At 50.3% G+C, this 26,839-nt stretch overlaps 1 protein-coding gene across 2 annotated transcripts in view; it reads left to right on the top strand.

Moving 5' to 3' along the window:
- Nucleotides 1-7,805: 7,805 nt before the first annotated feature.
- The window catches only part of Sin3b (SIN3 transcription regulator family member B), a 35,996-nt gene continuing 16,962 nt past the window's right edge, over nt 7,806-26,839 (top strand). The window contains exons 1-7 of one of the 2 annotated variants that reach the window (XM_041674745.1): nt 7,806-7,917; nt 8,507-8,613; nt 10,191-10,344; nt 15,075-15,272; nt 17,412-17,555; nt 24,760-24,879; nt 26,725-26,814. In XM_041674745.1, the coding sequence (XP_041530679.1) occupies nt 7,819-7,917; nt 8,507-8,613; nt 10,191-10,344; nt 15,075-15,272; nt 17,412-17,555; nt 24,760-24,879; nt 26,725-26,814 (912 nt within the window). In that variant the 5' untranslated portion in view covers nt 7,806-7,818. Of the gene's footprint in view, nt 7,918-8,506; nt 8,614-10,190; nt 10,345-15,074; nt 15,273-17,411; nt 17,556-24,759; nt 24,880-25,108; nt 25,281-26,724; nt 26,815-26,839 lie in introns of those variants that run through there. The other variant, XM_041674746.1, reaches the window with a different exon arrangement.

Genomic DNA, 26,839 nt, shown 5'->3' with positions numbered 1-26,839 from the left:
GGCCCTCGGCACCCAGTGTGGAAGCAAGGCCTCTTTAGAACGTTGATGCTAATGACTCCAGCAGGCACCAAGCTGACCTGACACCCTGCAGCTTCCTGGGCAGGGTCTCCTCCCCGGCAGTGGTGTGTGGGTTCTCCAACCCTGGAGGGGCTCACAAATCTTTCAAGTTTCAGCTAAGCAGCTTCTCAAGGAAGGTGAAGTTTATTTCTCATGAGTCCTCCACAGAAAGCATCTTACAGCCCCTCCTCTGGGCAGCGGCTCACGTTTGAGCAGATGAGTAGACAGGAGGACAAACATACAGCTTTATTTCTCAGTCTTTTTATCCAAGCCAGATCCCTGGAAACAGGCCTCACAGACACACAGAGGAGTGTCTCCTAGGCAACCCACAGCCAGTCAGGTTCACAGCAAGACTTAACCATCATGATCACACAAATTTTTTAAAGATGTTTTTTCTATTTGTTTGGTGTCTGTTTTGAGACAGAATCTATGTAGCCCTGGCTGTCCTGGAATTACTATGCAGACTAGACAGAGACTCCCCCTGCCTCTGCCTCCTGAGTGCTGGGACTAAAGGCCACCACACCCAGCTAAACAGTTTTCATCTAATAGTTGTCCTGCCAGGACTCAAAGGCTGAGGCAGGATGATTAGGAGTTTGAGGCCATCCTGGGATACACAGTTGAGTTTCAGGAAAGCCTGACTGCAGGGTAAGACGCTGTCTGGAAAAAAATAAAAAGACAACTAAGAAGAAATTGGCTTTTCTGGATGTTAACAACCTATGTGCTTTGAGGAAGACTCTAACAGGAAGTGCTAAGCAGCAGCAAGGGGGGAGAATTTCTGCCCCACCTTACACTCTCATATATGACTGTGACCGTATTGCATGCATATCATGGAACACAGGCTGTGTCTGAAAGTTCTCAGACAACAGAACAAACTGTCCCCAACAGGAGGGTGACATTTCCTCTCTAGCTCATAGCATTATTAACACAGGGATTTATGTTGTCTACTATTTCAGGATGTATGAGGGGTTGAGGGGTGCTGTGGATGGAACCTCTGTCTTCTACATACTAGGCAGGTGCTCTACCACTGAGCCACGCCCCCAGCCCCTGACTGGGGGACTCTAGGCAGGTATCAGCCTTATAGAGGTATTCGAATCCTTGAACCCTTAGCTTCTTTTATGAGCCTGCCCAGACCCTGGGAGGAAGTACACATACTGTTATAGTATGGATCTGAAATGTACCTCAAAGGCTACGTACAAACCTTCCATCTGGGTGTGGTGACATACTCTGCTAATGCCAGCACTCAGAAAGCTGCCGCAGGAGCCTGCTATTGTCTGAGGCTGGCCTCTGCCGCAGACAATCGGAATTTTTCTCTCAGAAAACCAAAATCCAAAATAAAAGAGAGCCCTTTTTCCAGGATGCTCCGCAAGTCAGGTTACGGGGACATGTCTTTGGAGGGCACTGAAGGACACTGGTCTCTTCTTCCTCTCTGTTTCTGGGCCACCATCAGGTGGGCTGCTAGCTCCACCACATGCTGCCTACTGTAGACCCAAAAGCAAGGGGCCAGGTGGAGTGGAGCACACCTTTAGTCCCAGCACTCGGGAGGCAGAAGCAGGCAGATCTCTGACTTTGAGGCTAGCCTGGTCTACAGAGTGACTAAAGAAAGCATGGAGGTGAGCAATGCACCCCCTCAATGCAAAAACCCAACGAAACTAGAGTTGAATTTTTCAGGTCATCAAGACAGCTGATTGGGTAAAGGTGCTTGCCACCAAACCTGATACACACAATAAATAAATAAAAATAAACATTTCTTAAATGTATCTTATCTTTGGATTGTATATCTTGGATATATTTTCACAGGCTCAGAAAACTGAAACACACACAATTTATTTATCCCCAGGGTACAAGGAATCCCCCTAAACGCTGAGCCATTTCAGGGTGACTCAGGTGAGCCGTGCAAGACAGCCTCTCAGGAGCTAAATAAGAAGGTGAATCCAAAGACAAACACATAGACATCCTCATGAATATTAACCTTCATCAGGCGATGAAAGGAGACAGAGACAGAGACCCACATTGGAGCACCGGACAGAAATCTCAAGGTCCAAATCAGGAGCAGAAGGAGACGGAGCACGAGCAAGGAACTCAGGACCACGAGGGGTGCACCCACACACTAAGACAATGGGGATGTTCTATCGGGAACTCACCAAGGCCAGCTGGCCTAGGTCTGAAAAAGCATGGGATAAATCCGGACTAGCTGAACATAGCGGACAATGAGGAATACTGAGAACTCAAGAACAATCGCAGTGGGTTTTTGATCCTACTGCACGTACTGGCTTTGGGGGAGCCTAGGCAGTTTGGATGCTCACCTTAGGAGACCTGGATAGAGGTGGGCGGTCCTTGGGCTTCCCACAGGTCAGGAAACCCTGATTGCTCTTCGAGCAGATGAGGGAGGGGGACTTGATCGGGGGAGGGGGAGGGAAATGGGAGGCGGTGGCGGGGAGGAGGCAGAAATCCTTAATAAATAAATAAATTAAAAAAAAAAGACAGCCTCTCAGGAACAAGACCTAAGGGGGCACACAAAACCCAACACAATAGTCAAAACCAATAAACCTTTATCATACATACATATGTATATATACAACATATATATATGAGATATATATATATATACATGTATTTCTTTTGTTTTATTTTCCTAGAGATTTAGGCTTTTCTGGTTTTGTTTTTTAGAAACTGGGTCTCTTTGTGTAACCCTGACTGGCCTGGAACTTGCTTTGTAAACCAAACTGGCCTTGAAGCCCCAGATATCCGCCTGCCTCTGCCTCCTGAGTGCTGGGATTAGAGGCATGTGCCACCACACCTGGCTCTAAGATTTTGATTTTTATTATTGTTTTAGTTGTGTGTGTGTGGTTTATGCACATGAATGCCATGCAGAGATGCCAGAAGAGGGTGTGGGGCCCTGGAGCTAGAGTTATGGGCAGTTGTGGGCTTCCATGTGGGTGCTGGGAATAACACCTGAGACCTCGGAGGAGCAACCAATGCCCTTAACTGCTGAGCCATCTCTGCAGGCCACTGCTGTTGCTAAAGATTTATTGCTTTTAATTATGTGTGTGCACCTGATTGCAGGTGCTCATGGAAGCCAAAGAAGGGTGCCTGAGCTGGACTTACAGGTGTTTGTGAGCCACCTCACACGGATGCTGGGAACTGAACCCGGGTCCTCTACAACACCAGCATGGAGTTAACCGCTAAGCCATCGCTTTGGCCACAATGTGTTCCGTTGAGAGAGGGTCTCATGTATCCCAGACTGGTCTGGAAGCTTCTATGCAGTCAAATATGACCTTCAATTCCTAATCATCCTCATCTTCCTCCTGCCTGGTGGGCTGTGAACTGCCTCAGCTGGCTATTACACAGATGCTTTTTTATAAATATTTTTAAAATTTTGTATTTGTGTGTGTGTACTGTGTGTGTGTGTGTGTGTGTGTGTGTGTGTACGTGTGCTATGGTGTGCACAAGGAAGTTAAAGGGCACTTTGAGGCAGGTTTCTCACTGACTGCTGCAGAAGCCAGGCTGGCCTAGGTCTCCTGTCTCCACACCCGTCTCCCTCAGAGTGCGGGGATGGCAGGCTTCTGCAACTGTGTCTTGCTTTACGTGGATATGTGGGACTTGAACTCAGGTCTCAAAACTTTTGTGGTAGATGCTTTACCCACTGAGTCATCTCCCTAACCCCAAACAAAAATGTTAAATTATTTTTACATATTTTTAGGGGCATTGTTTGTGAACCATGTGTGTGTGGCTAAGTGTGGTGGTTTGAGTGAGAATGGTCCCCATAGGCTCATGTACTTGAATGCTGTCCGAAAGGATAATAAGGATTAGGGGTGTGGCCTTGCTGGAGGATGTGGGCTTTGAGGTCTCTCATTCCATGCCTATGGGCCAGGATGATCGCTTAGCCACTTACCCAACACCTACCGCCATGCTCCCGCCATGGTGATAGTGGACATACCCCTGAAGCTATAAGCAAGCCTCCAATTAAATGCTTTCTTTTATATAAGAGTTGTTTTGGTCATGGTGTCTCTTCACAGCAACAGAACAGTGACCAGGACACTGGGTGTGTGCCAAAGCATGCCCGTGTAGGTCAAGTCAGCGGACAATTTGCAGGACCCACTGTGCGGGCCAGAAGGATTGATTCACATCCTCAGGCCTGGCAGCAAGCCCCTTTACCCACTGAGCCATCTTGACTCAAGCTGTAATTTTTTTATGGTAGATTTTTGTTGCTGTTTTGAGACAGGTTCTGTAGAGACGGGTTATTATGGAGCCCAGACTAACCTGAAACTCATGGTGATTCATTCTCCTGCCTCGGTCTCATAAGTGTTAGCTTTACAGATAAAAGCCATGGTGTCTGGCCTAGACTTTTTTTAGACATCAGTTTCCCCTCCACAGCCACATTGAGAAGTTCCAGGGTGTAGCTGTCCCTCCACATCTTCCAGCTCCACACACTCGGCAGCTGTCAGCCCTCCTCTTGGCAGAGCCGGATTTGTGGTTGATAAGCAAGATCTGACTCGGCGCTTCTCTTGCAGGAGCCAGCACCCTGGGAGGCGCTTTCTGGGGCAAGAACTTAGGGTTGAGATAGTTCTTTGTTCTCGGTAACAAATTGTTGCAAGCTCTGTCCACCCCACCACGGTTTTATCTGTTTATTTTTGTCCTGTGGTCGGCAAGTCTGCTCAGCATCACAGGGCCTTTGTTCATTATCTCACAGATGCCAGCTCCTCAGGCTCTCTGCTCAAGGCCAGGCTTCAGTTCCCACGGACCTGCCTGTCTCTGGGAGCAAAAGCCAGCAGGGTTGATTTTCTCTGTTCTGCCTCTGGCCCACAGGCTAGCCCTTTCTGTCAGTACTCTGAGGCTAGGCACCCAGTGTACTCGCCTTCCTCCTCTTTTGTTTCTGTTGCAGCTTGAAGACATGTCTCTGAGACCTAGGCTCTACTGAGATGACAGGCATTGCCATGCGCAGGTTAACCTCTCTGTCTCTCTGGTCTGTATGTTTAGTCTCATGTGTGTGGGATCACATACATACATGTGCATATTCACATGGGGGCCAAAGATGATCTTGGGTGTCTACCTCATGTGTTGAGCCCTGGTCTCTTGCTGTAGCTTGTGTGAGGAAAGGAGCTTACTTCAGCCCACAGCTCCACCTCACAGCCCATTGCTGAGGGAAGTGAGGACAAGAACTTAGGAAGGAGCCTGGAGGCAGGAACTGAGGCAGAGGCCATGGAAGGGTGCTGCTTCTGCCTCACACGAGGATACATGAGGCTTGCTCAGCCTATTTTCTTGAATACCCCGAGACAGCATCCCAGGGTTGGCATTGCCCTCGGCGACCAGAGCCTCCAACACTAAACATCAGTCTTGAAAATGTCCACAAAGACGTGCCCATGGGGCCAATCTGATGAAGGTGTTTTCTCAACCGAGGTTCCCTCTTCCCAAATGACTCTTGGCATGTGTCAAGTTGACACAAAACTATCCAGCACTCACTCTTAACCTGGAGCGGCCCAATTCAGCCAGTTTAGGCAGCCAGCTTGCCCCAGGGATCCTGCCACTGCCTCCTAATTGCTGGGAGGATAGGTGGCCACCGTGCCTGCCTGAAAACCAACTCCTCTGCAGCCTTTATTTTATTTTTATTTTTATTTTTATTTTGAGACAGGGTTTCTCTGTGTAGTCCTGGCTGTCCTGGAACTTGCTTGGTAGACCAGGTTGGCCTTGAACTCACAGAGATCTGCCTGCCTCTGCCTTCTGAGTGCTGGTATTAAAGGCGTGCGTCACTACCACCTGGCTCCTGCACAGTGAGTGCTGGAAAGGATGTAGCTGGACCCAGCCCAGCTGAGGGTGTGTGCTTTGAGCGCCACTGGCAGGAGGGTGGGCAGAACCCTCTGAAGGATGAATGTGGGTCTCTAGTGGCTGATTCTCCAGGGAGTGGGTCCTTACGTCCACCTTATGGTGTGTGTGTGTATGTGTGGCATATGTACATGTGGGTGTGTACCTGTGTGTACACAGATTGATTTTCACCTTTTTTTTTTGTTTAAAAGTCCTAAACCAGGCAGTGGTGGCGCACACCTTTAATCCCAGCACTCAGGAGGCAGAGGCAGGCAGATCTCTGTGAGTTGGAGGCCAGCCTGGTCTATAGAGCTAGTTCCAGGACAGGCTCCAAAACTACAGAGAAACCCTGTCTTGAAAAACCAAAAAAAGTCCTTTATTTTATGAATATGATGTTCGATGTGCATGTATGTCTGTGTACCATGTGTGCCTGGTGTCTGCAGAGGTCCATGCAACAAGTGCTCTTAACCATGAAGCCGTTCGCCTCATTTCCTATTTTTGAGACAGGGTCTCTGCCTGGCATGGAGTATCAGTTCAGTTAGGCGGGCTGGTCAGCCCCCGACCCCCATGTACTGCCTGGGCTAATAGGTGTTTATTACCATGCCTGGCCACAGATACACTTATGAAAGGGACATTTCTATAAGATAGCATAGGAAGAATGTATTTGAATAACTTCACCCACAAGTAAATGCAGTTTATTTTTCTTATCTTATATTTTAAAATCAGTGCCTGGGATGGACCTCCTCGTGTATTTGTTCCTTAAAATAAACCTACACTCGTTGACTTGTTCAGCCACAAGCCTATGAAAACTCTAAAGCAGGGAAGATGGAAATCTTGAGGTGAGTTGGTGGCACACCTGTCTTCCAGGCTCTTGGGAGGAGAAGGCAGGACAATCACAAGCTTGAATATTGGAGAGTAACCTGTGCTGCCTAGTGAGGCCTCATCTCAAAACAGCACGGGTTGGAAATGTGGCTCCACAGAGCACTTGTCAAACACGAGCAAGGCCCCGGGCCCCAGTGCCTGCTCCACAAAAATAAAGTTTGGAAGCAGCAGTGGCATGGTACAGGCTCCAACCCAGCTGTGAATGGGATCTAGAAAGCGGGACTGGAGAGATGATTTAGTGGGAAAAGAGCTTGCTGCAAGCAAGCAGGAAGATGCACACTGGATGGCTCTGACCAGCACTGCAGTGGTGGGGACGGCATTGCTGGCTACCCTGTCCCTTTCGGACAGTGAGCCCAGGTTTAGTGAGAGATCCAGTCTCAAAAGACACCATTGCTCACCTCTGGCCACAGCACACACATAAAGGCACGAGTTTACACACCTGTGCGCGCGCGCGCCTACACGGGCACACACTCAGTGCAAGAACTCAGTCCACAAAGCTCTAGAATAGCTGCTGCTCACAGTCCACTGCCACATCAACCCCACAGAACAGGAGTCCAGAAACTTCCCAGGAAGAAGCAGGTCCTACAAATACATCTTCAGGTCACTGGTCAACAGATACGTGGACTTGTTTCTGATAATGTCAACATCTAAATGTCAATTTCTTTTAAGACGTGGTCTTAACTATGTATGTAGCTCAGTCTGCAAGCAAGTGATCTGAGTGATCCTCCTGCCTCAGCCTTCCTGTTACTGAGATGACGGGGGAGCCTGAACACCGAAATGTCAGTTTTATAAAATTAATGAGTTTTAAAAATGTTTTCCAACTTTGCTAAAAAGTACTCCCCCCGCCCCCAACAAAATAAAGCAAAAATTCTTTGAGTTTCCGGGTCGCCATAGATCCCTAAGGAACCCGCGGTTAGAACGACCCCCACCCCCTCGGGCAGCCGCCCCCACCCCCGCGAGTTCCTCGCGCGAACACGCCCGTATAGTGACGTCACGAATCTCGCCCCTAGGGGGTGGGGCCCGCGCAAGCGCGACCTGGGCTCCAGCGGAGGCGGGGCAGACGCGGCTGTGACTTCCAACATGGCGCACGCAGGCGGCGGGGGCTCCGCGGGCCGGGGATTCGGCGGCTCCCGCTGGGGTCGTTCGGGCTCCGGAGGCCACGAGAAGCTGCCGGTGCACGTGAGTGACGCCCCCAGCCTCCTTCTGGGGACCCGAAGCCCCGTGGGCCGGCGTCCCTCCGTGCGGCCCCGCCTCGGCCTCCTCTCTGTGCAGTCGGGGCCCGGGGACCCCACATCCCTTCCCTGGAATCCTTTGGCGGCCCCTCGATTTCCCCCCATCGCTTCACTCCTTCTCGCCGCTCCTCGACCCTCCCGGAGATGCCGCGGACCTCCTCGACATTCCCCCGTCATTCCTGCGGCCCCTGTCATCCCCGGGACCCCGCGGTGCGCTCCGGAACCCCCGAGTCCTACTCGCTGGCCCTTAGTTATCCTAGCCACCCCTCGGTTTCCAGGGGATGTCGCGGCCTCCCCGAGACCCTTCGGTCCTCCCCGCCGGTCCTCGGTCTAACCCGAAACTCCTTGGGCTTCCGAGGCCCCTCGAGACTGGCCGCTGGCCCTCGGTCGTCCTCGTCGGCCCTCCCCGGAACCCCGCAGTTATCCCCGAGGCCCTTTGCAGCCCCACGCCACCCCTTCTCTATTCCTGGCCTTCCAGTCCACAGTCTCTGAATCGCGTGACCCCGGCCCACCGTCGGCCTTCTCGTTCCTCGCAGGTGGAGGACGCTCTCACCTACCTCGACCAGGTGAAGATCCGCTTTGGCAGCGACCCTGCCACCTATAATGGCTTTCTGGAGATCATGAAGGAGTTCAAAAGCCAGAGGTAACCTGCGGGGCGTTCTGCACCCGGGAGCAGTAGGCTGGATGAGCCCCCCTCTCCGCGGCCCCCCCCCCCCCCCCCCCCCCGTAGTACTCACTACATCTCAGCCCTTAAGCTGGTGACCTTTCATAGCTTTGGTTGGCCTGGGCAGCTTCTGAAATAGTCACAGGATGAGGTAACTCTGAGGAGCTGATGAGGATTCCTGGAAGGAGGTCAGGAATTGGGGAATGGGTGAGATCCAGGCCTGGACAGAGAGCACTCTTTAATTGAAATGTTGATTTGGATGTTAGTGAGGTGACTCAGGGTAAAGCTTGATCACCTGCGCTCTAGGAAAGAACTGACTCCCCCAAGTTGTAATCTGACCTGCACTTGGGAGCTGTGATACATACCCCTTGCAAAAAGTAAATTTAAACAGAACAGCTTTAAAATTTTTCAAGTTTTGTTTATGAAAGGTTGGAGGTATAAGTTTTGTTTTGGGGAACAGTGGTAAAATAAATACTTTAAGAAAATGTTACTTATGGGAGGGTGCATGGTTTCTTCTTAAATTTTGTTCCCAGGATGCTTCTCCTAGCCCTTCCTAGTTTGGCACCTATATGGATAAGAGACATAAAATACAGAAACTCTTGTAGGCACAGAGCCATTGGTGTAGTGGGGTGCCTCTGAGTTATGCCTGTGTCTTCTAGAACCTTTTGTGAGGGATGGCTTGGTTTAGGTGAGGGACTCACCCTTGTGACAGGTGGCAGTCAGTCAGCTTCCCCCTCTCTTTTTCTGTCTGCTCTTAGGAAGTGTGAAAGGCCTAGGCTGCTTTCTTCTGGGTGTTCAAGATACTGAGGCCAGAAGATGACCCTCCCCATGTCTCCCTATTTTTCCCCCATCCTCTAACTTGAAGGCTCTGGTGTTAAGACTTTTCCTTTAGTTAAGAAAAAAAAAATCAAAATGGCTGGGCAGTGGTAACACATGCCATTAATCCCAGCATTCAGGAGGTAGAGGCAGAGGGGTCTTTAAGTTCAAGGCCAGAGTGGTTTATAAAGCGCTGTAGGACAACCAAGGCTACACAGAGAAGCCCTGTCTTGAAAAACATTAAAACCCCAAAATGTATCCTTACCCTTCCCTGGTTCATAAAATATTAGGAAATATCTCACATTGCTTGGAGTACTGTGGCTTCCTGTAGATTCTTAGCCCAGCACCCAGGTCTTGGGACATTTTCAGAACTGGGCCCAGGATCTCGTATGACTTGGGAGCTATGAATTTTTTGCCAGACCTAGGTAATCACAGGTGGTCTCACATGGTGGGGTCCATTTTTAAGCAGGTCGTGGTGGTGCACACCTTTCACCCAGGCAGAGGCAGATAGATCTCTTGAGTTCTTGGCCAGTCTGTTCTTAGAAAGTTCCAGTACAGCTAGGGCTACACAGAGAGACCCTGTTTCAAATGGAAAAACAAACAAACAAGAACAGGATGGGGCCTGTTTTAGGAGTCTTTGCTGCCGCTGAAGCCCTGGCCTGTGGTGATTGGCGGGTATTTGAGGGGTTCTTTCTGCTTTGCTCCCAGGACTCTTGCCCACTTGCATTCTTTTCTTCCAGCATTGACACCCCTGGCGTCATCAGGCGTGTGTCCCAGCTCTTCCATGAGCACCCTGACCTCATTGTGGGGTTTAATGCTTTCCTCCCACTTGGATACCGCATAGACATTCCCAAGAACGGCAAGTTGAACATCCAGTCTCCTTTGACCAGCCAGGTAGGCTTCGTTTGGGTGATGTGGACTCAGGTCAGCCTACCCGGAGCACAGCTGGACATTTGCGATGCTGCCGGAAGCCTTGTACGGTCTGTTCTAGTTCTCTGATATAGCTTCTAGTCCAAGTCTCTGCATTCCGAAGTGAACAGGTTGGAGGTCTTAAATCGAGTGTAGTAGCTGGGGCTGTGGTTCGGTGTGGGAGAGCTCTTGGCATGGGCAAAGCCCTGGATTCAATCCCCAGCACTTGGGGCGGGGGAATGGAGTCAAAGAGAATTTTGTGTTCAGAGTCATCGCATCACTAGTTGCTGAGGTCTGGCCTCAGGGCTTTCCCAACAAGTCTCCCAGGCCAAAGTATATAGTGGCATCCTCTGGCTTTCATCCAGGCCACCAATAAAACCAAGTGGTTGAGCTGTGTGCATGGAAATAACTTTGTTTTATGTCACAGTTTCGTGTAGTTGGCATAGGTTCCTTTCTCAGCTCTGGCTTGGTCCCCAACTCTGCCACTGCCTTTGTCTCACCATAGCACAGGCAGGTGTGAAATGCATCGTTCCTCAGCCCTCCAAGTGTTAGCATGACAGGTGTGAGCCACCACAACAGGCTTTCGGTGACATTGGACAGGGACTTTCCCCACTGCACCTGGACCCCAGGATCCAGAGCCATCAAGCCTTATCAGGAGTGACTCCTGGAACTTGTATGGCTGAGGTATAAAGCGTGGCAGCTTTATCGAGAGAGAGAATTGTTCCTAGACTTCATGCTGTCTGAATGTCGTTGCTGCTCCCTAGAAAGCTTCCGGGAGCAGAGTCTGGGCCATGACTGTCTGTGCTCCTGTGTAACACAGGGCTCTAGACTCACGGTGACGCCAATAGCAGTTTTGTTTTCCTCATAGGTGGCTTAGATGGCCAAAGGGCCCCAGTGACTTACAGAAAGGATGACAAAGACGGTCTTGGACCTGTGAACAGGGAACCCTGCCAGTCTTGAGTCACCTTCCCTCAGGGTACTCTGGAGCTCCTTGGTCTTGGTGACAGTGATAACCGGATCCTGACCCAGGTGTTCACCTGTTTTTTTTGTGGCTCACCGAGATGTCTTCAGGATCCCTAGAGCCTTTGCCATGCCGTCGCAGCAGAGAGCCTTACAGTCCCCACATATCAGCATCTGTCTTTGCTGTGTTCCCCATTGAGACACGGTCTCTATAGGCTGGCCTGGAACTTGACATCCTCCTACTTCAGCTCCCAGAGTGCTGTAATGATAGGCACCTACTGCCTATCACCCTAGCTTCACTGATCGGAAACACAGCTTTTTCTCTCTCTTCCATTTTATTAGTTTGGCCTGACAGCTACAGGTGAGCACTGTCCCCTAAAGGTGCTGAGGGAGTCCCCACCCATTTGGATTCTGTGGTGAGGTTTCTGAGCCTCTTTCTTGTGAGGAGTTTTGCACTCTGGCATGTGATACGGCGCCCAGGGCCCCTGCCCTCCCAGTGCCAAGGACACCAGTGCCCTTGGTAGCAGCTGAAAGTAGGGCTTAAGGGTCAGGCAGAACTGGGTACTTAGATTCAGGGTGTCCTGCCAGCATTTAGGAGTCAGGAGATTTGCCATGAATTCAAAGCCAGCTACAGAGTAAGACCCTATCTTACCTGCCTCTGTGAAGAGAGGGTTCGGATAGCCATGCCACGCCAGAAGCAGGAGGCCTGGAAAATCTGAGCTGCTGTTGCTTCTACCTGAGTAAGCATCTTGAGTGCTGCTTCAGAGCCCTCACTGGCCATCAGCCTGAGAAGTGTGTGCTCCTGTGTCTGACCAAGCTCCTCAGAGCACCTTTCTCAGTTGCCTGTCTGTCAGTGAGCTATGTCAAGGGAGGAATAGGTAACCAGATGTCAGTGGGCAGGTGAGTTCCTAGGTCCTCTTTGGAGGGGGACTGACAGGAAGCCCTTTGACACACTCTCTGGAGAGGCTCAGTATATCTGATTCTGAATCACTACTTCCTTGGAACTGGGCCCTCAGTTTGGGGTGTGGGATTCTCAATGATAGCAGGGACTTTGGTAAGGGAATGTAGGGAGGAGGAAGGAAGGGCCTTGGAGGGATGGGCTATTAAGAGGGTTGTCTACAAAGTAGGGCAGGACTGGAGAGGAGCTGAGAGAGGTAGGTTTGCAGAACTTAAAATGTCCAGAAATCGCCCAGATGGAGTCCGGAGGACCCAGGCCTTGGAGGACAGGACCTAGGAGTGGGTCAGTGAGGTAAGGTATTTGTATGACCCAGGCTGGCCCTTCTGGTGAGGTGGAGGTTGGTTCCTAGGCAGAGGACACAAGGCCCTGGCAACTGGGCCTGGTGGTTTCCTCATTTAGGCTCCTGAGTATCAGGAGGATCTCATGGGCAGATATGGGTTGCAGTGTATCAGCTGTCTAAACAGTCACCCCAAGGGGACAAGGATCTTAAGTGCAGACAGAAATGGAGAGGATGAAGTGATTTGTAGGAAGTCCCCTGCAGGGCGTGTCTGCTGCGGCTTGTAGGCTCTGTAGTGACGGGTTTTTATTTTCCAAAGATCACAGTAGAAAATTGTATTACAGCTGTACAACTATAACCACTAGTTCCAGAACATTCCATCACCCCAGAAGCAGACCCTGCCAATCATCCCTCTGCTTCTTGTTCCGAGCATTTCACATAAATGGTCTCTGTCAGCACTCACATAGTATGTGCCAGTGGTTATTTTCTTGGCTGAGTAATGTTCCACTGGTGGACCGTGTTTTACTCATTCATCGGGTGGGTGTTTGAGTTGATTGTTGATTGTTGTGAATTGTGCTTCATTGAATGCTGGTGTATGAGTCTTTCCAGTTTTTTAGATCTGCTTTGTAGGATTGCAATTGCTGGGCTGTAGGGAAATTCTCTGTTGGATTGTTGAGGAGCTGAAGGCAGTTGCCATGGTAACTGTTCTCACCACCATCTACTGTCTTCTGCAGAGTCCCTGGCCAGAGAGCTGGCTCTCTGTCATGCTGTAGTGGCTTATTCGGGACCAGAGTAACCATACAGTGCTGGAGAGATGTCCCTAAGTGGCTGGGCAAACCCAGGCCCCTGCGACCTGGAACGTGGGTTGGCAGGTTCCTGAGATGAGAATCTTGGCCCACATTTGGCAATCATGTCTGTGTCCTCAGCTTTGGCTCTTAGTTTGTCCACTGTCGTCCGCCCAGTTGTGTCTCAGCCACTAGTACCTGAGAACACCACGAATTGGCCTCTGATCCTTGAGTTCCACACCTGCAGATTCATCACAGATTGAACAGATCAGGGAACATACATATATGCTGAGTATACAGACTGGGGATGGAACCTGGTCCTTGCCCATGCCGGGGGGTGGGGCGTTCTGTATCTGAAGCACACAAGCCTATTCTTGTGCTGTATGTGATAGTCATTCCCTAGTCCACAAGGTTGACTATTGACAGTGTGCCTGGTGTAAAATGCCTAGAGATGTGGATGCTTGTGGGGCCTGTGCATGTCTGTGTGATGCTGGGCTGCATTTGAAATCTGTGGAGGAGGGTTCTGGAATCTGTTTCCCTTGGATACTAAGGGACTACTATTTGGATATGGGGCCTTGACTGAGTAAACATGGAACAGATGAGGCCGTTTGAGTGGGCACTAATTAAGTTTGGGTGGCATTTTTTGTTTTTCTTCCAGACAGGGTTTCTCTGTGTTGTCCTGGCTGTCCTAGAACTCATTTTGTTGACCAGGCTGGCTTTGAACTCACAGAGATCTGCCTGCCTCTGCTGCTCGAGTACTGGGATTAAAGGGCGAACCACCACTGCCTGGCTGCTGGCATTATTTTAAGAAGTGTTGAGGGTACAGCACAATCCTTCCTTCAGGAACCCGAACCCCTCAGCTGGCACCTCCAGCATTTTGAGAAAAATGGTCTGTAGTTCAAGAACAGATGTCATGTGTGTGCCTGCTGCCCCGAGGAGGGCAGAACTGCTGGGGAAGGCAGCAGAGGTGTGTAGAGTCTCTCCAGGATCATTCTGGAAGGTTGTTCCTCCAGGACTCTGGAGGTTAAGCTCTCACGTGAACTCAAGCCCCAGGTTCCACCCCTAGAACTGTCAGAAAACTAACCACCAGGATGCTAGTCCTCCCTGCACAGCAGGGTTCCGTAGGAACGAGAGAGACATGTTTCTATTTACAGCTGGAGAAAAATAGGCACAAGTAAGATGCTTTTCAGTTTGGCTCTGATAGTTTGACTATCAGTTTGACTGATAGCTAACCCTGAATTGTTCTGGGGCTTAGCACCCAGAGGCCTTGTGGTGAGAATCCTGAACCAACTGCAGCTAGATGCACAGGCACTATGATGGTCCCTCAAAGCCAGCAGCCGCTGTTCCCACTCGAATAGTCTTGCTAAGATGGAGACATCACCTACAGCTCTACTCATAGCTCCAACAAGGTTTAGCCTCCAGGATTTGTAACTTTTCCCCTACATGCTGCTCTCTTAAGAGTAGAAAGCAAACTATCCCAGCGCTGGGAAGGCTAAAGCAGGAGGTTGGCCAGAGTTGGAGCCAGGCTGTATGGGGAGATCAAGTCCCAGGAATACAGGGGAGGGCCTTGTTGAAACTGCAATTCCAGGCACAGGAGACCTGAGGAGACTCTAGAGGGAGGAAGTACTTTCCTCCCACGGGTCCTCAGGTGTTACAGGAGCAGTGCTTCTTAGGATGCAGTGACAATTCACCATCCTCTGGCTAGACCATGCCACTCACTGCCCATGTTCTGCAGGAGAACTCCCACAGCCATGGTGACTGTGGTGAGGACTTCAAGCAGATGTCCTACAAGGAGGACAGAGGCCAGGTGCCCCTGGAGTCAGATTCTGTGGAGTTCAACAATGCTATCAGCTATGTGAACAAGATCAAGACCCGCTTTCTGGACCACCCTGAGATCTACAGGTCCTTCCTAGAGATCCTTCACACCTACCAGGTAAGACCCAGCCTACCACAGCACCTGGGGCCTGGCTTCACCTGGCTCTTGTCTGGCATTTGGAGCTGAGAGTGGAGATCAGGTCCTCACAAGCTGGCCAGACATTTGCTGCAAGCCGCTCCTCAGCCAGAGACTCTAGGTAGTTCTTGTCAGTCAAGTCCCACCCTGTGTTGAGTCTAGTTCTGAGGGAATCAGGAGTAGGTTGCGGTGGAAAAGGTGTGCTGAGAGGTGTGTAGACCAGCCACTGTCAACCCCCCGGTACAGTAGCAGGGAGAAAGACACCTGGGAACAACCTGTACAAAGGTCTGGGGATTAAAGTGCACAGCCCTGATTCTTAAAAAGGAAACTTTCTAAGCTGGCTCAACAGCTAACACTTAAAATGATAGGTTGTATCCCCAGCATTGCACAACACACAAAGTTGCACAGATAAATAAGATGTTTTGGCATACAAGTTCACTATCATAGAGCTAACCTAGACTCCCCATGAACTTGGAGAACCCCAGTGATGGTCCACATTTGATAGCTCAGGCTCCATCAGTGTATGACAGGGAAACAGCTTGAGTTATGTGGATATAGACACCTCAGGCAGTGACAGTGTGGCTCCCAGCAAGCACACAGATGTGGGGTGCATTCTTGGGGGGCACACTAGAAGGAAGCTTGGTGGCAACAGGGTCCCTGCAGAGAACATGTTCAGAGTGCCGGCCAAGGTACTCCACCACTTCCCATTGTGAGATCAGCTCAAGGACCCTCCAGCCCATGTTTGCGGTTTGTCTTAAGTCCCTAGAACGCCAGGCTCCTTGTCACTCTTTGCAGTCCGTTTTCCACTGGGGACACCACACCTGACTGCTGAGCCATCTTGCCTGCCCTAAGTTGTGTTTTTTAAACAGTGGGGTTTTTTTTGTTTGTTTGCTTGTTTTTTTTGGTTTTTCGAGACAGGGTTTCTCTGTGGCCTTGGAGCCTGTCCTGGAACTAGCTCTGTAGACCAGGCTGGTCTCGAACTCACAGAGATCCGCCTGCCTCTGCCTCCCGAGTGCTGGGATTAAAGGCGTGCGCCACCACTGCCCATCTAAACAGTGGTTTGAAGCCAGATGTGGTGGCACATACCTTCATCCCCAGGATTCAGAATGCTGAGTCAGGAGGACTGCTGTAAGTTCAAGGGCATCCTGGACTGCACCGTGAGCCCAGGCTGCTTCCTGAGCCACCACAGGTTCCGTAAAGCCAGCAAGAGCAGTTGGGGTGCAGTTCCGCTCAGCTGGCATGGAATCTCAACTGGTTCAGAGCATCTGGACTTGGTTCTCTCCCCTTCCCGTTATTAGTTTGTATAAATGCCACAACTTCAATTCTTTCCCTGGGACCCGAGGGTGCCGCTCACAGGACTACTTGGTTTCATTCAATTTTTTTCTTTTTTCTCTCTCTTTTTTTTTTTAAATGAATATTATCCCAGCCGGGAGTGGTGGTGTGCTGCACACCTTTAATCCCAGCACTTGGGAGGCAGAGGCAGGTGAATCTCTGTGAGTTCAAGGCCACTCAGGTCTACACAGAGAATTCCAGGATAGCCAGAACTACACCAAGAAACCCTGTCTCAAAAATCCAAACAAAGAGCTGGAGAGATGGCTCAGTGGTTATGAGCATTGCCTGCTCTTCCAAAGGTCCTGAGTTCAATTCCCAGCAACCACATGGTGGCTCACAACCATCTGTAAAGAGGTCTGGCGCCCTCTTCTGGCCTGCAGGCATACAGACAAAAACATTGTATAAATAAATAAATAAATATTTAAAAAAAATCCAAACAAAAACCAACCTCTTTCCCCCCCAAAAAAACACAATATAGCAGCCTGGCCTGGAACTGGCAATTCTTCCTCAATTTCCTGAAAGGCCACCTTGATTCTATATCCCCATCCCCATTCTCTGTCCGCGCTGTTGCCTTCAGCTCCAGGTCTGCCTGCCTGCCTGCCTTCAGGCCTCCTTCACCTCAGCTCTCCCTCAGTCCAGCGGTGCAGTGGGAAGAACACTTCTTGGCTATCACCTATCCCCTGATCCAGCAGATACTCTGGCAGTGTAGGCACAGGACCGATGTCTGCACAACTGCCCGTGCCCATGCTGGTGCCCTGCCTCACCCTCTTTTCTTCTAACCACTTGCAGAAGGAACAGCTGCACACTAAGGGTCGTCCGTTCCGTGGCATGTCTGAAGAGGAGGTCTTCACAGAGGTGGCCAATCTCTTCCGTGGTCAGGAGGACCTGCTGTCGGAGTTCGGACAGTTCTTGCCTGAGGCAAAGCGATCCCTGGTGAGTGCCAAGTACCAGGATCCTGCCCACAAGATGCATGGGGAGCTAGAGTCTGACAAGTGTGTCCTATACACAGACTGTGGTAGTGTGGGAGGAAGAACATTGCTTCACATGGAGATGAAGCCAGAGTGAGGAATATGGTCCCAGGCTTGGAGAAGTAGGTGAGGGGGGTTTGGCCCAGGAACAGACTGTACTTGGCTTTCTTTCCCAGCAGTGGCTTGAGGCCTGCTAGAGGTCTCCTCCTCTTCTTCCTCCTCCTTTTCTTTTTCTTTTTCTTTCTTTTTTTTTTTTTTTCTTATTTAAAATGGTTTTTCAAGACAGGGTTTCTCTGTGTAGCTTTGGAGGCTGTCCTGGAACTAGCTCTTGTAAACCAGACTGGCCTCAAACTAACAGAGATTTGCCTGTCTCTGCCTCCCGAGTGCTGGGATTAAAGAAAGGTGTGCACCAATATCACCCAGCCTCTTCCTTTTCTTGAACATCTTTTTGAAAAGTAGAGATGAGGGGGCTGGAGAGATGGCTCCATGGTTAAGAGCACTTCCAGAGGTCCTGAGTTCAATTCCCAGCAACCAGATGGTGGCTCACAAGAGATCTGGTGTCCTCTTCTGGTGTGTGTCATCATACATGGAGGCAGAATGTTGTATACAAAATAAATAAATAAATCTTTTTTTAAAAGAAAAGTAGAGATGAAATTCATGAGCCATGAAATTCTCCACTTTAAAGTATACAATTTTGGTGCACACCTTTAATCCCACACTCAGAGGCAGAGGCAGAGGCAGGCAGTCTCTGAATTTGACTTCGCTGTGCCAGCCTGGTTGGCATAGCATGTTGAGACCAGTCAGGACTCCATAGATGCTGTCTAATAAAAAGGACACAATCCAGTGCTGTGCAGCCTTCTTAGCATGTAGTTATACTGTCCCTTTAGCTAGTTAGGAGACCCTGTCCCATCCGCACTCACCCCATCAATCCCCCAGCCCCCATCTGCTTCCTCTCTGGATTTGTCCCTGGTCTGTGGCTGTGACATTGTCAAGTCTTTTGAGATCTGTCTGCACATGGCCTTTGTTAGTGTTCCCTCCTGCTTGTTCCCAAGTGGCGTGTCCATTTCACCCCCTCACGCTGTAGACATGGGGTGGTTTGCCTTGAAGTTAAATAATGCCACCATGAACAGACATATTTATGTCTGGTGGCAGCTTTGGCCCTACGCCTCTATGGGCTTCCTGGATCACACGGCAGTTCTGCTAACTTTCTGAAGAACTTAGAAAGTGTTTTCTGCATCAGTGGCTCCATTTCCCCATGTCCACTTTGTCTTTGACTGTGTGACAACTGTTAACTGGGGTGTGTCTTGGCTTCGACTGCATTTCCCAGTGTATCATGTCTTGTGTACTGGCTTTGAAGATGTGTTATTTATTACTACTTATGTGTGTGCATGTTTGTGTATGTGCATCACACGGAAGCAGGTGCCTATGGACGCCCAAATTGGGGGTCAGATCCCCTGGAACTGGAGAAACAGGTGGTTGTGAGCTGCCAATGGGTGCTGGGACCTTGATCCTGGGTCCTTCTGTGAGAGCAGCCAGTGCTCGGTGCTCGTAACTGTTGAGCTGGCTGAGTCCTTACTGTGACCCACCAGCTGCTTAGATGTGTGATCTCAGAGTCTCACTTCTGCGCCCTGCTACCTCTTCTCTGCTTCATCCTGTTTCTGGTGCACACGGTTTTTTGATTGTTTTCCCACATCACTCTCAGTACTAAGCTTTAGACGCTGTTGCATAGTTGAGATCATGAGGTTTCCCTATTCTCTTACAGTTTTAAACTTGAGCTGCATTTTGTATGTGGGGTATGAGGTGGGTCCAGCACAGCCAGAAGGGTTGCCATCTGTTGGTCTGTGTTCTCAGGCTAGCCTGGCGTTGCCTGCAGCCTTTGTAGTGAGTTGAGAGCAGGAGCCTGGGCCTCCACCTCCATTCTTCCTTGTCAGAACTGCTGCAGCTTTTGAGATCCCTGATTGATGTTTTTTTGTTTTCTTTTTGAGACTGGGTCTTAGTGTAACTCAGGCTTGCCTTCATCATGGGATCCTCCTGCCTAGGCTCCATGAGTTCTGGAATCGCTGGCGTGGGTCACTCACTACTGCCGTGGGTAATCTTCTTTTACCATTACATATTTGTGTGTGTGTGCATGCCACAGCTGGTGTAGAAGTCAGACAGCTTGGGGAAGTAAAATTTCCCCTTTATCCTGTATGTCTTGAGATCACACTCAGCCCTTTTCCCACTGAGCCATTTTGATGTTGGTCTGGTTTTTGCTCTAATCAAGTATTTGCATCCTGGCATGTTTCCATTGTTTTCCTAGCTTCCCTTACACCTGACTCCTCACTTCCCTTAGCCTTACCCAGGCCTGTGGCCAGTTGCCACCAGGTTTGTCACCATGTCTTGATCATAAGAGTGTCAGCGGTGGGTGGGATGATCCTGAAAATACCTCGTACATCAGAGACTCTTGTGTTACCCAGCCTCGGGCTGTGGCTTGACTCTCTGCTGCTACCTGGTATCTGGTTGGCCTCCAGGGCCCAGATGATGGCAAAGCCGTGGGCGCCATGTAGCCTCCGTACCTTCCAGCCTCAGGCAGAGCCATGCTGTACATTGCCTTCAGGCCTTGCTTCCTCAGATCTGAGACATCTGCCCACTCAGGTGAGACCGTGAGCAACTGGCTCACTTCAGGTTGTAAGTGCTTTGCCAACTCCCGGAGCAAACTGCCGAGGCATGTCCCTGTCATTGCCTCCCTGAATGTCCACACGGGGTGAGCAGCACTGCCCTACTCAACGTCACCAGAGCTGCACAGACTTAGAGACTCTTGAGTGTGCCTGAAGGGAGACTAGGACCCTTCCTCACTTTTGCTGTCTCGAGTCCCTGTCTGCCTGTTTCTCTTTGAAGTTTAGAAGTTCTAATGAGGATCTGTTAACAGAGGTTTCTGTTCCGCCCAGTCCCACAGCCGTTCAATCCCAATGAAACGCACACTGATCATAAACTGGTTGTCCTATTACCTCAAGCTTCTTATTAAATCTTACACATCCTACATTAACCCATAGTTCTTGTCTGTGTCAGCCACGTGGCTTGGTTCCTTTTTTTATGAGCAAGGCATTCTCATCTTGCTTCCTCTGCGTCTGAGTGACAACTGCAGACTGAGTCTTTCCTCTTCCCAGAATTCTCTTGTTCTCATCATCCTGTTCTGTCCCCTATCCCCCCCCCACACACACACACACAGACACACTTTCTGCCTGGTTACCCCGCCTATACTTCCTGCCTATCTGCATTTTATTAAAACAATACAAGTGACAGGGTACAAGACCATTGTTCCACAGCAAGGGTCCCCTTTAACATCATGGCTATTAATCTTGTTCTAATGTCACTGTGACAGATACTGGGCAAGCATGAAGGAAGGGTTCATCTTAGCTTATGATTCCATAGGTCTCTGCTGCTGTCCTTCTTCCCTGGACTCTGAGCCTGCTGTGTGGAGAGACTCTTAGGGTGGTAGGGACTGGTGGGAACCGGTGGGGACCAGTTGGGACTGGTAGCAGAGGTTGCTCCATAGACACACCAAACAATGGACTTGCTGGGCCTGACAGCCTTCATCTCCTTCTAGCCAAACCCTACCTCTTAGCTTCAAGCACCTCCCAGATGAGCACACAAAGTACATGAGCTTTTGGGGGAACACCTCATCTGGATACCATGGTACCCCATTCCTATCAGGAGAATTCTGACTGCCTCTGGACCCCATAATAATATGCAGGAGAGGGGTGTCACTTCCAGGGCCCCGAAGGCATGGCTACAGATTACATACGTGTTAGGATAGTTTCCTGTCATCTACTCAAACTAGGAATGGTATTTGGGTTTTGTCCCTAGATATGGGTGCTGCATCTGAGCAGCATGGCTGTTTCTCAGCACCCCTTGGAATTGGAAGCCTATGTCATCCTCCACTGCCTTTCCCTGAGCTACCCCTGATAGCATGGAATTGATAAAGTCAGGGAGTAGTGGACCTTGAAACTGAGGGGCTCATAGCCCTTACATAAGTCTTACTTCTTTGAGGTCTTGCAGACTGTATGGGTAATTCTGACCCCCTAGGCTAGTGGTGAAACAGGCTTAGTAGCCAGTTCAACTAGTAGCTAGCCTGAGGCCCTGGTTCCATCCTAGCCCACAGGAAAGCCAAAAACACCAAACAGCTTGTCTGCTGGGCCAGGTTGATGGTGCAAACCTTTAATCCCTCACTCTGAAGGCACAGATAGGTGGATATCTGAGTTCTAGGCCACCAAGGGCTACGTACTAATAAACAAAATAATAGATCTCACAGAAAACCAGGACAAATGGCTAACTGAGGTGCCTATTTAACATAGTGAAGCCGACACTGGCCACTGGTCTCTCAGCGTGGCCGGTACTGCCTGTTAGAGTCCTCGCTCCTCTGCCTTTCTCGCCCTGGGGGCTCTGATCCCTTTCTAACTCGACATTTTGGACATGCAGTCTTTTGACACCTGGGTGACCCCATTCCTGGGTCTCTCTTGGTCTGTGAGTCTGTATGTATGTATGCACACGTGTGTGTCTCCTCACCAGGTGAAGTGAAAAAGGAAGAACGTGGACATGAGCACTCCCAGGGAGGGTGGAGGAGGAGGTTTATTGTAGCTATGAGGGAGAGCAGAGCCAGAGGCATCTGGAGCGGTTGGTCCAGATTGAACGTGGCCGTGGGGGTGGCAAGAGCGGGAGAAGAGACAGAGTACCTGGGAGGGAAGTGCTCAGAGGACTCTGGAAGACAGATACTGGCTGTGTTAAATAGGCGCCTCAATTAACTTTCATCCAGGTTTTCTTTGAGGCCTAACAAGAATAACAGTTGTATAATAAAGGAACAGCTCCTGTGTGGGAAGCAGAGGCAGGTGAATCTCTGAGTTCAAGGCCAGCCTGGTCTACAGAGCGAGTTCCAGGACAGCCAAGGCTGCACAGAGAAGCCCTGTCTTGAAAAACATACAAAAGAAACACTCTGGGGCTGGAGAGATGGCTCAGAGGTTAAGAGCACACTGACTGCTCTTCCAGAGGTCCTGAGTTTAATTCCCAGCAACCACATGGTGGCTCACAGCCATCTATAATGAGATCTGGTGCCCTGTTCTGGCTTGCAGGCATACATGGAGGCTGAACACTGTACATAATAAATAAATAAATCTTAAAAAAAAAAAACAAAAACGAAAAAAACCAACACTCCAGCACCAGCAGTCCCTGTTTGTGGAACTGGAGAAACTTTGTCCTCTGCGCTTCTTCCTCTGTCGCTGCTGTGATCGAGAGTCCACAGTGTCCCGGCCTCTGACATAACAGTGTGTGTGAGCAGCAGTCAGTGCGGTGTGTGGAGAGTTGTCCTGTACATCGAGGCAGAGGTTACAGACCTTTGCAGTCTTCATTTTAAGCCAGGGATAAACTGCTGTCACCCTTACTAAATCTGGCTGTTCAGGACCCAAGTGGCCTTAGTGTAGAATCAGCCCTGTTCTAGTAGCTTGAAAATAGGCAGCCTCTTGTGACCTCAGCAGACTAAATGGGTGTGGCTGTCTGTCAGTAAAACCTTACTTACAAAGTGGACTGTTTACAGAGTGAATGGACTGGCTGCAAACCAATAAAACCTCATTTACAGAATGAATAGCTGTGCCCATTGGCTAGAGACCCTGTGTGAGTGATTGGCCATGCAGCCCTGATTTGGTGTCTGTCAGGCAGAGAACATTAACAGCTAGAGTGAGGAGCATGTGGGCTCTGGTAGGCCGAGCAGTGCTGAATGCCCTAAAGCTGGTTGGCAAGCGTCAGGTCACCCTTGAGGGCCCACACCACTCTGTTCTGCACGGCCCTCACCTGCCTCTTCAGAACTGGGAGTTTGGAGCTTTAAGGATTCCAGTGAAGAAGTCTTGGGAATACCACTGTACTTGGGATTCCTGGAACAGTTTTGAGTCTTTGACTAATTGAGCTATTTATTTTGAGATAGGGTTTGGCTGTGTAGTTTACATTATTTCAAACTGGTGCTTCTCCTGCCTCAGTCTCCTCAGGGCTAAGATAACAGCAATGTACCACCACGCCTGGCTGTTAGACTTAGGGGGTTTGTCTTGCCATGGCTGAAGTTAGTGTTGTAAAAATTTTCCCCTCTCAAATAAGTTTTTCCTCCAGAGATGATCCCATTAAGATGTGTCTGCAGAGTAGCGCTGTGTGCTGCTGTCCAGCGCTCTCCTGAGTCTTAGAAACAGCAGCAAATGGCTTTCTGCTGCCTCTGCCTTTTGTGGTTTTTCTCCTTTGTTTTCCTTTTTATCCCTTGTGTTGTGTTTAACCTGCCACAGCAGCAGCACAGAGCAAAGCTGGTACAGCGCTCTGCTGCCGTTGGTTCTGTTTGGGTACACAGTTACTTCATTTGCCCACAGTTGTCTGTATGTCTAGGTCCCATAGTGGTGTGGAGTGGGGAACAGTGGTGTTAGAATGTCTTTATGATTTCCAGGAGGAGGAGCATCCTTGCCTTGTCCGTTGGTTAAAACTTGCTCCAACCACTGTGTGTATTGGCACACACCTTTAATCCCAGGCAGAGGCAGGCAGATCTCTGTGAGTTCAAGGCCAGCCTGGTCTACAGAGCAATTTCCAGGACTCCAAAGCTACATAGAAAAACTCTCAAAAAACCCAAAATAAATAAACAAAAAACCTACAAAACAAAAGACCCCAAAAAACTTGCACCAAACCCCCTCCCCACACACAATCCAGCACAGAACAAGGCCACTTCATAGGCATGTTCGGTCGTGCATAACAAATAATCCACAACCTGGTTCCAAGCCCCCACTAGTGACCTGGATGTCAGCTGCTGTTGATGTCCTTTTGCTGCTGGGGCTGTGTGCGGCTGCCTCCCCCCTACCTAGAATGCTTTGTGTTTTCTGTAGACACCTTGGTCAGCTGTGCACCAGGGGCCATGTACCTGGACACACTCAGTTGTGCTCCCAAGCCTCTGACTCTTGGCTCTCAAGACCACAGGGAGCTTTCTTGCAGCTGTGTATAACATTCACCCAGTGATCTGTGTACTTGGTCTCTGCCCTGGAAAATAGGACCACTCAGAGGCAGACAGTGCCTCCCAGGGCTACATGGCAAAGGAGAATTGCCTGCATGTGTACATGTCCACATGGGCCATCTCCCTTCCTCCAGTCTGACTACCTCCTGCATTTTGTCCTTAGTTCACAGGCAGTGGGCCATGTGAGATGAACAGCGTACAGAAGAATGAGGAGAAGAGTCTGGAACACAGCAAGAAGCGCTCACGGCCCTCACTCCTGCGCCCTGTGTCTGCTCCCGCCAAGGTAACTGTCCATGTGTGGGTTGCTGCTGCACATGACGGGAGTGGTATGGAGGCCCAAGAGCAGGGGACCCCCGGGACCAGAGACTAGCTGCTAGAAAGGACGGCCACTGCCCTGGTGCTCCCTCACCAGCTCTCCTGCCCTGAGGTGGTTGTGAGGAGGAAGGGGGAGTTGGAAGGAAAGGCGTGGCGCGCTGTTGATTCTCCTTTTCACTGTCGTGACTCTTTCGTAGGTGGGGCTGCAATTGAAATGTGCAGTTGTGTGGTTTGGTTACTGCACAACTGAGGAGTGAAGGTGGCTGACAACAGTTCCTGTCCCGCTCATCACCCCGTGATGGTGGATCTCTAGTCCTAGCACTCTGTTCACTAGCTGACTTTCTATAGTAATAAAGATTTTTGGCATTCTGTTTATTTAGTTATGTGCAGCAGTGTCAACCTCAAGTCACAATTCATTACTGTTACTGGTATCTTGACTCCCAGACCGTCCTGGACAGGCTGCCCTTGGGTCTCCTACCATGTCCATCTTTTTCACCCTTACCCCACTCTTGAGGATGGCTACACAGCAGGATGCTTCATGCCGTGGGCTTGGGTCAAATGCAGGTCCAAGTCTGGTTTATCCGTCTGTGTGTCTGTGAGAGAGAGAAGAATGAGAACGAAACATGTCTCAGAGATCAGAAGACAACTTAAGACTCACTTAAAAGCCTCAAGTGTGCAACAGGCAGTATTTCCCCTGTCCCAGTGACCAATTTAGAGACAAGTGTTTGCACCCAGCTTTAGACCTGGCTTCCGACCCAGGGTGCCTCTGGTTTTGCCCCCTCCCTGCCCTCTGGTCACCCTCTGGCCTACAGGACGGACAGGAGCTACACAGTGTCTGTGTCCCCAAGTCCAGGGTAAAGGAAGGCTGAACTGAGCTCATTGGCCCACTGCTTTCTCAGGTCGCTGAGTTGAAGCCCCAGGGTACAGCACTAAAATTTACTGAACATTCCCCTGCTCCGAGTTTCCCCAGTGCACATGCGCAGATTCCATGTTCTGTTTCCTCGGTGTTTGCCTGCCCTTTCCGCAATACCAGTCAACCTACACAATGACCTGGCCTCCGTTTTCCCAGTCCATGCACATGTGGGGCCCTGGCTTCCCATTTTCCCAGTCCATGTCTGTAAACATGCTCAAAGCTCTAGGTTATATTTCCCATAGTGAGTGCGTGCCGCTTTGAGAGCGTTCATGCGCAAAGCCCTGAATGCCATTTTCCCAGCCCGTGTCTTCCAAGCTTGGAGGAGTTCTACAGGTTCTATTTCCCTGTTTCTGCAGAGCATGCGCCATGCCATGGTTCCGTTCCCCCTGTAAGCATCGGTGTAATACTTGTGAGGCCTGAATTCTATTTCCCTAGTAATTAACTGCGCATGCGTGAGACCCTGGGTTCCTCACCCCCACCCCCCACCCCCGGCTGTCGATCTTGTACAGGCTCTGTGCCCTCCCTGGCTCTTGTGGGGCTTAGACCATTACTGCACATGGCCGTGACCCCGATCTTCTTCTCCACAGCCTTCCAAGTGTGCTCAGCGCCAGGTTCAATTCTCAGATCGGCAGAAAATAAGCCATAGCAGGAATCTAAGACCCCAGATCTGGCAGGGTGCTGCTGTGGGCTTGCTTCTCCTCAGGTCCTGAGTTGCTCCCCCACCCCTACATCACGCGGGGCCAAGGCAGGAACAGCATCTTAATGCTGGGCAGCAGACATCACCTGGGGTCCTGGAGACAGGGCCCTGCCAACTGCATTTGGTGCTTCCCCGGGTTCCCTCTGTACCCCGCATTGCCTGTGGCAGGGATTCACCATTAAGCTGAGGGTTTCTCTCTGCAGAAGAAGATGAAACTCCGGGGCACCAAAGACCTGTCCATTGCTGCCGTGGGGAAGTACGGCACCCTGCAGGAGTTCTCCTTCTTTGATAAGGTGAGCGAGAGCCGAGAGCTGATCC

Source organism: Microtus oregoni, unplaced genomic scaffold (genome assembly GCF_018167655.1).
Source record: "Microtus oregoni isolate MIOR12 unplaced genomic scaffold, Mior012 000025F_ref0000491, whole genome shotgun sequence".
NCBI lineage: Eukaryota > Metazoa > Chordata > Mammalia > Rodentia > Cricetidae > Microtus > Microtus oregoni.
The sequence above is the reverse complement of the archived record's forward strand: the minus strand, read 5'-3'. Positions and strand labels throughout refer to the sequence as shown.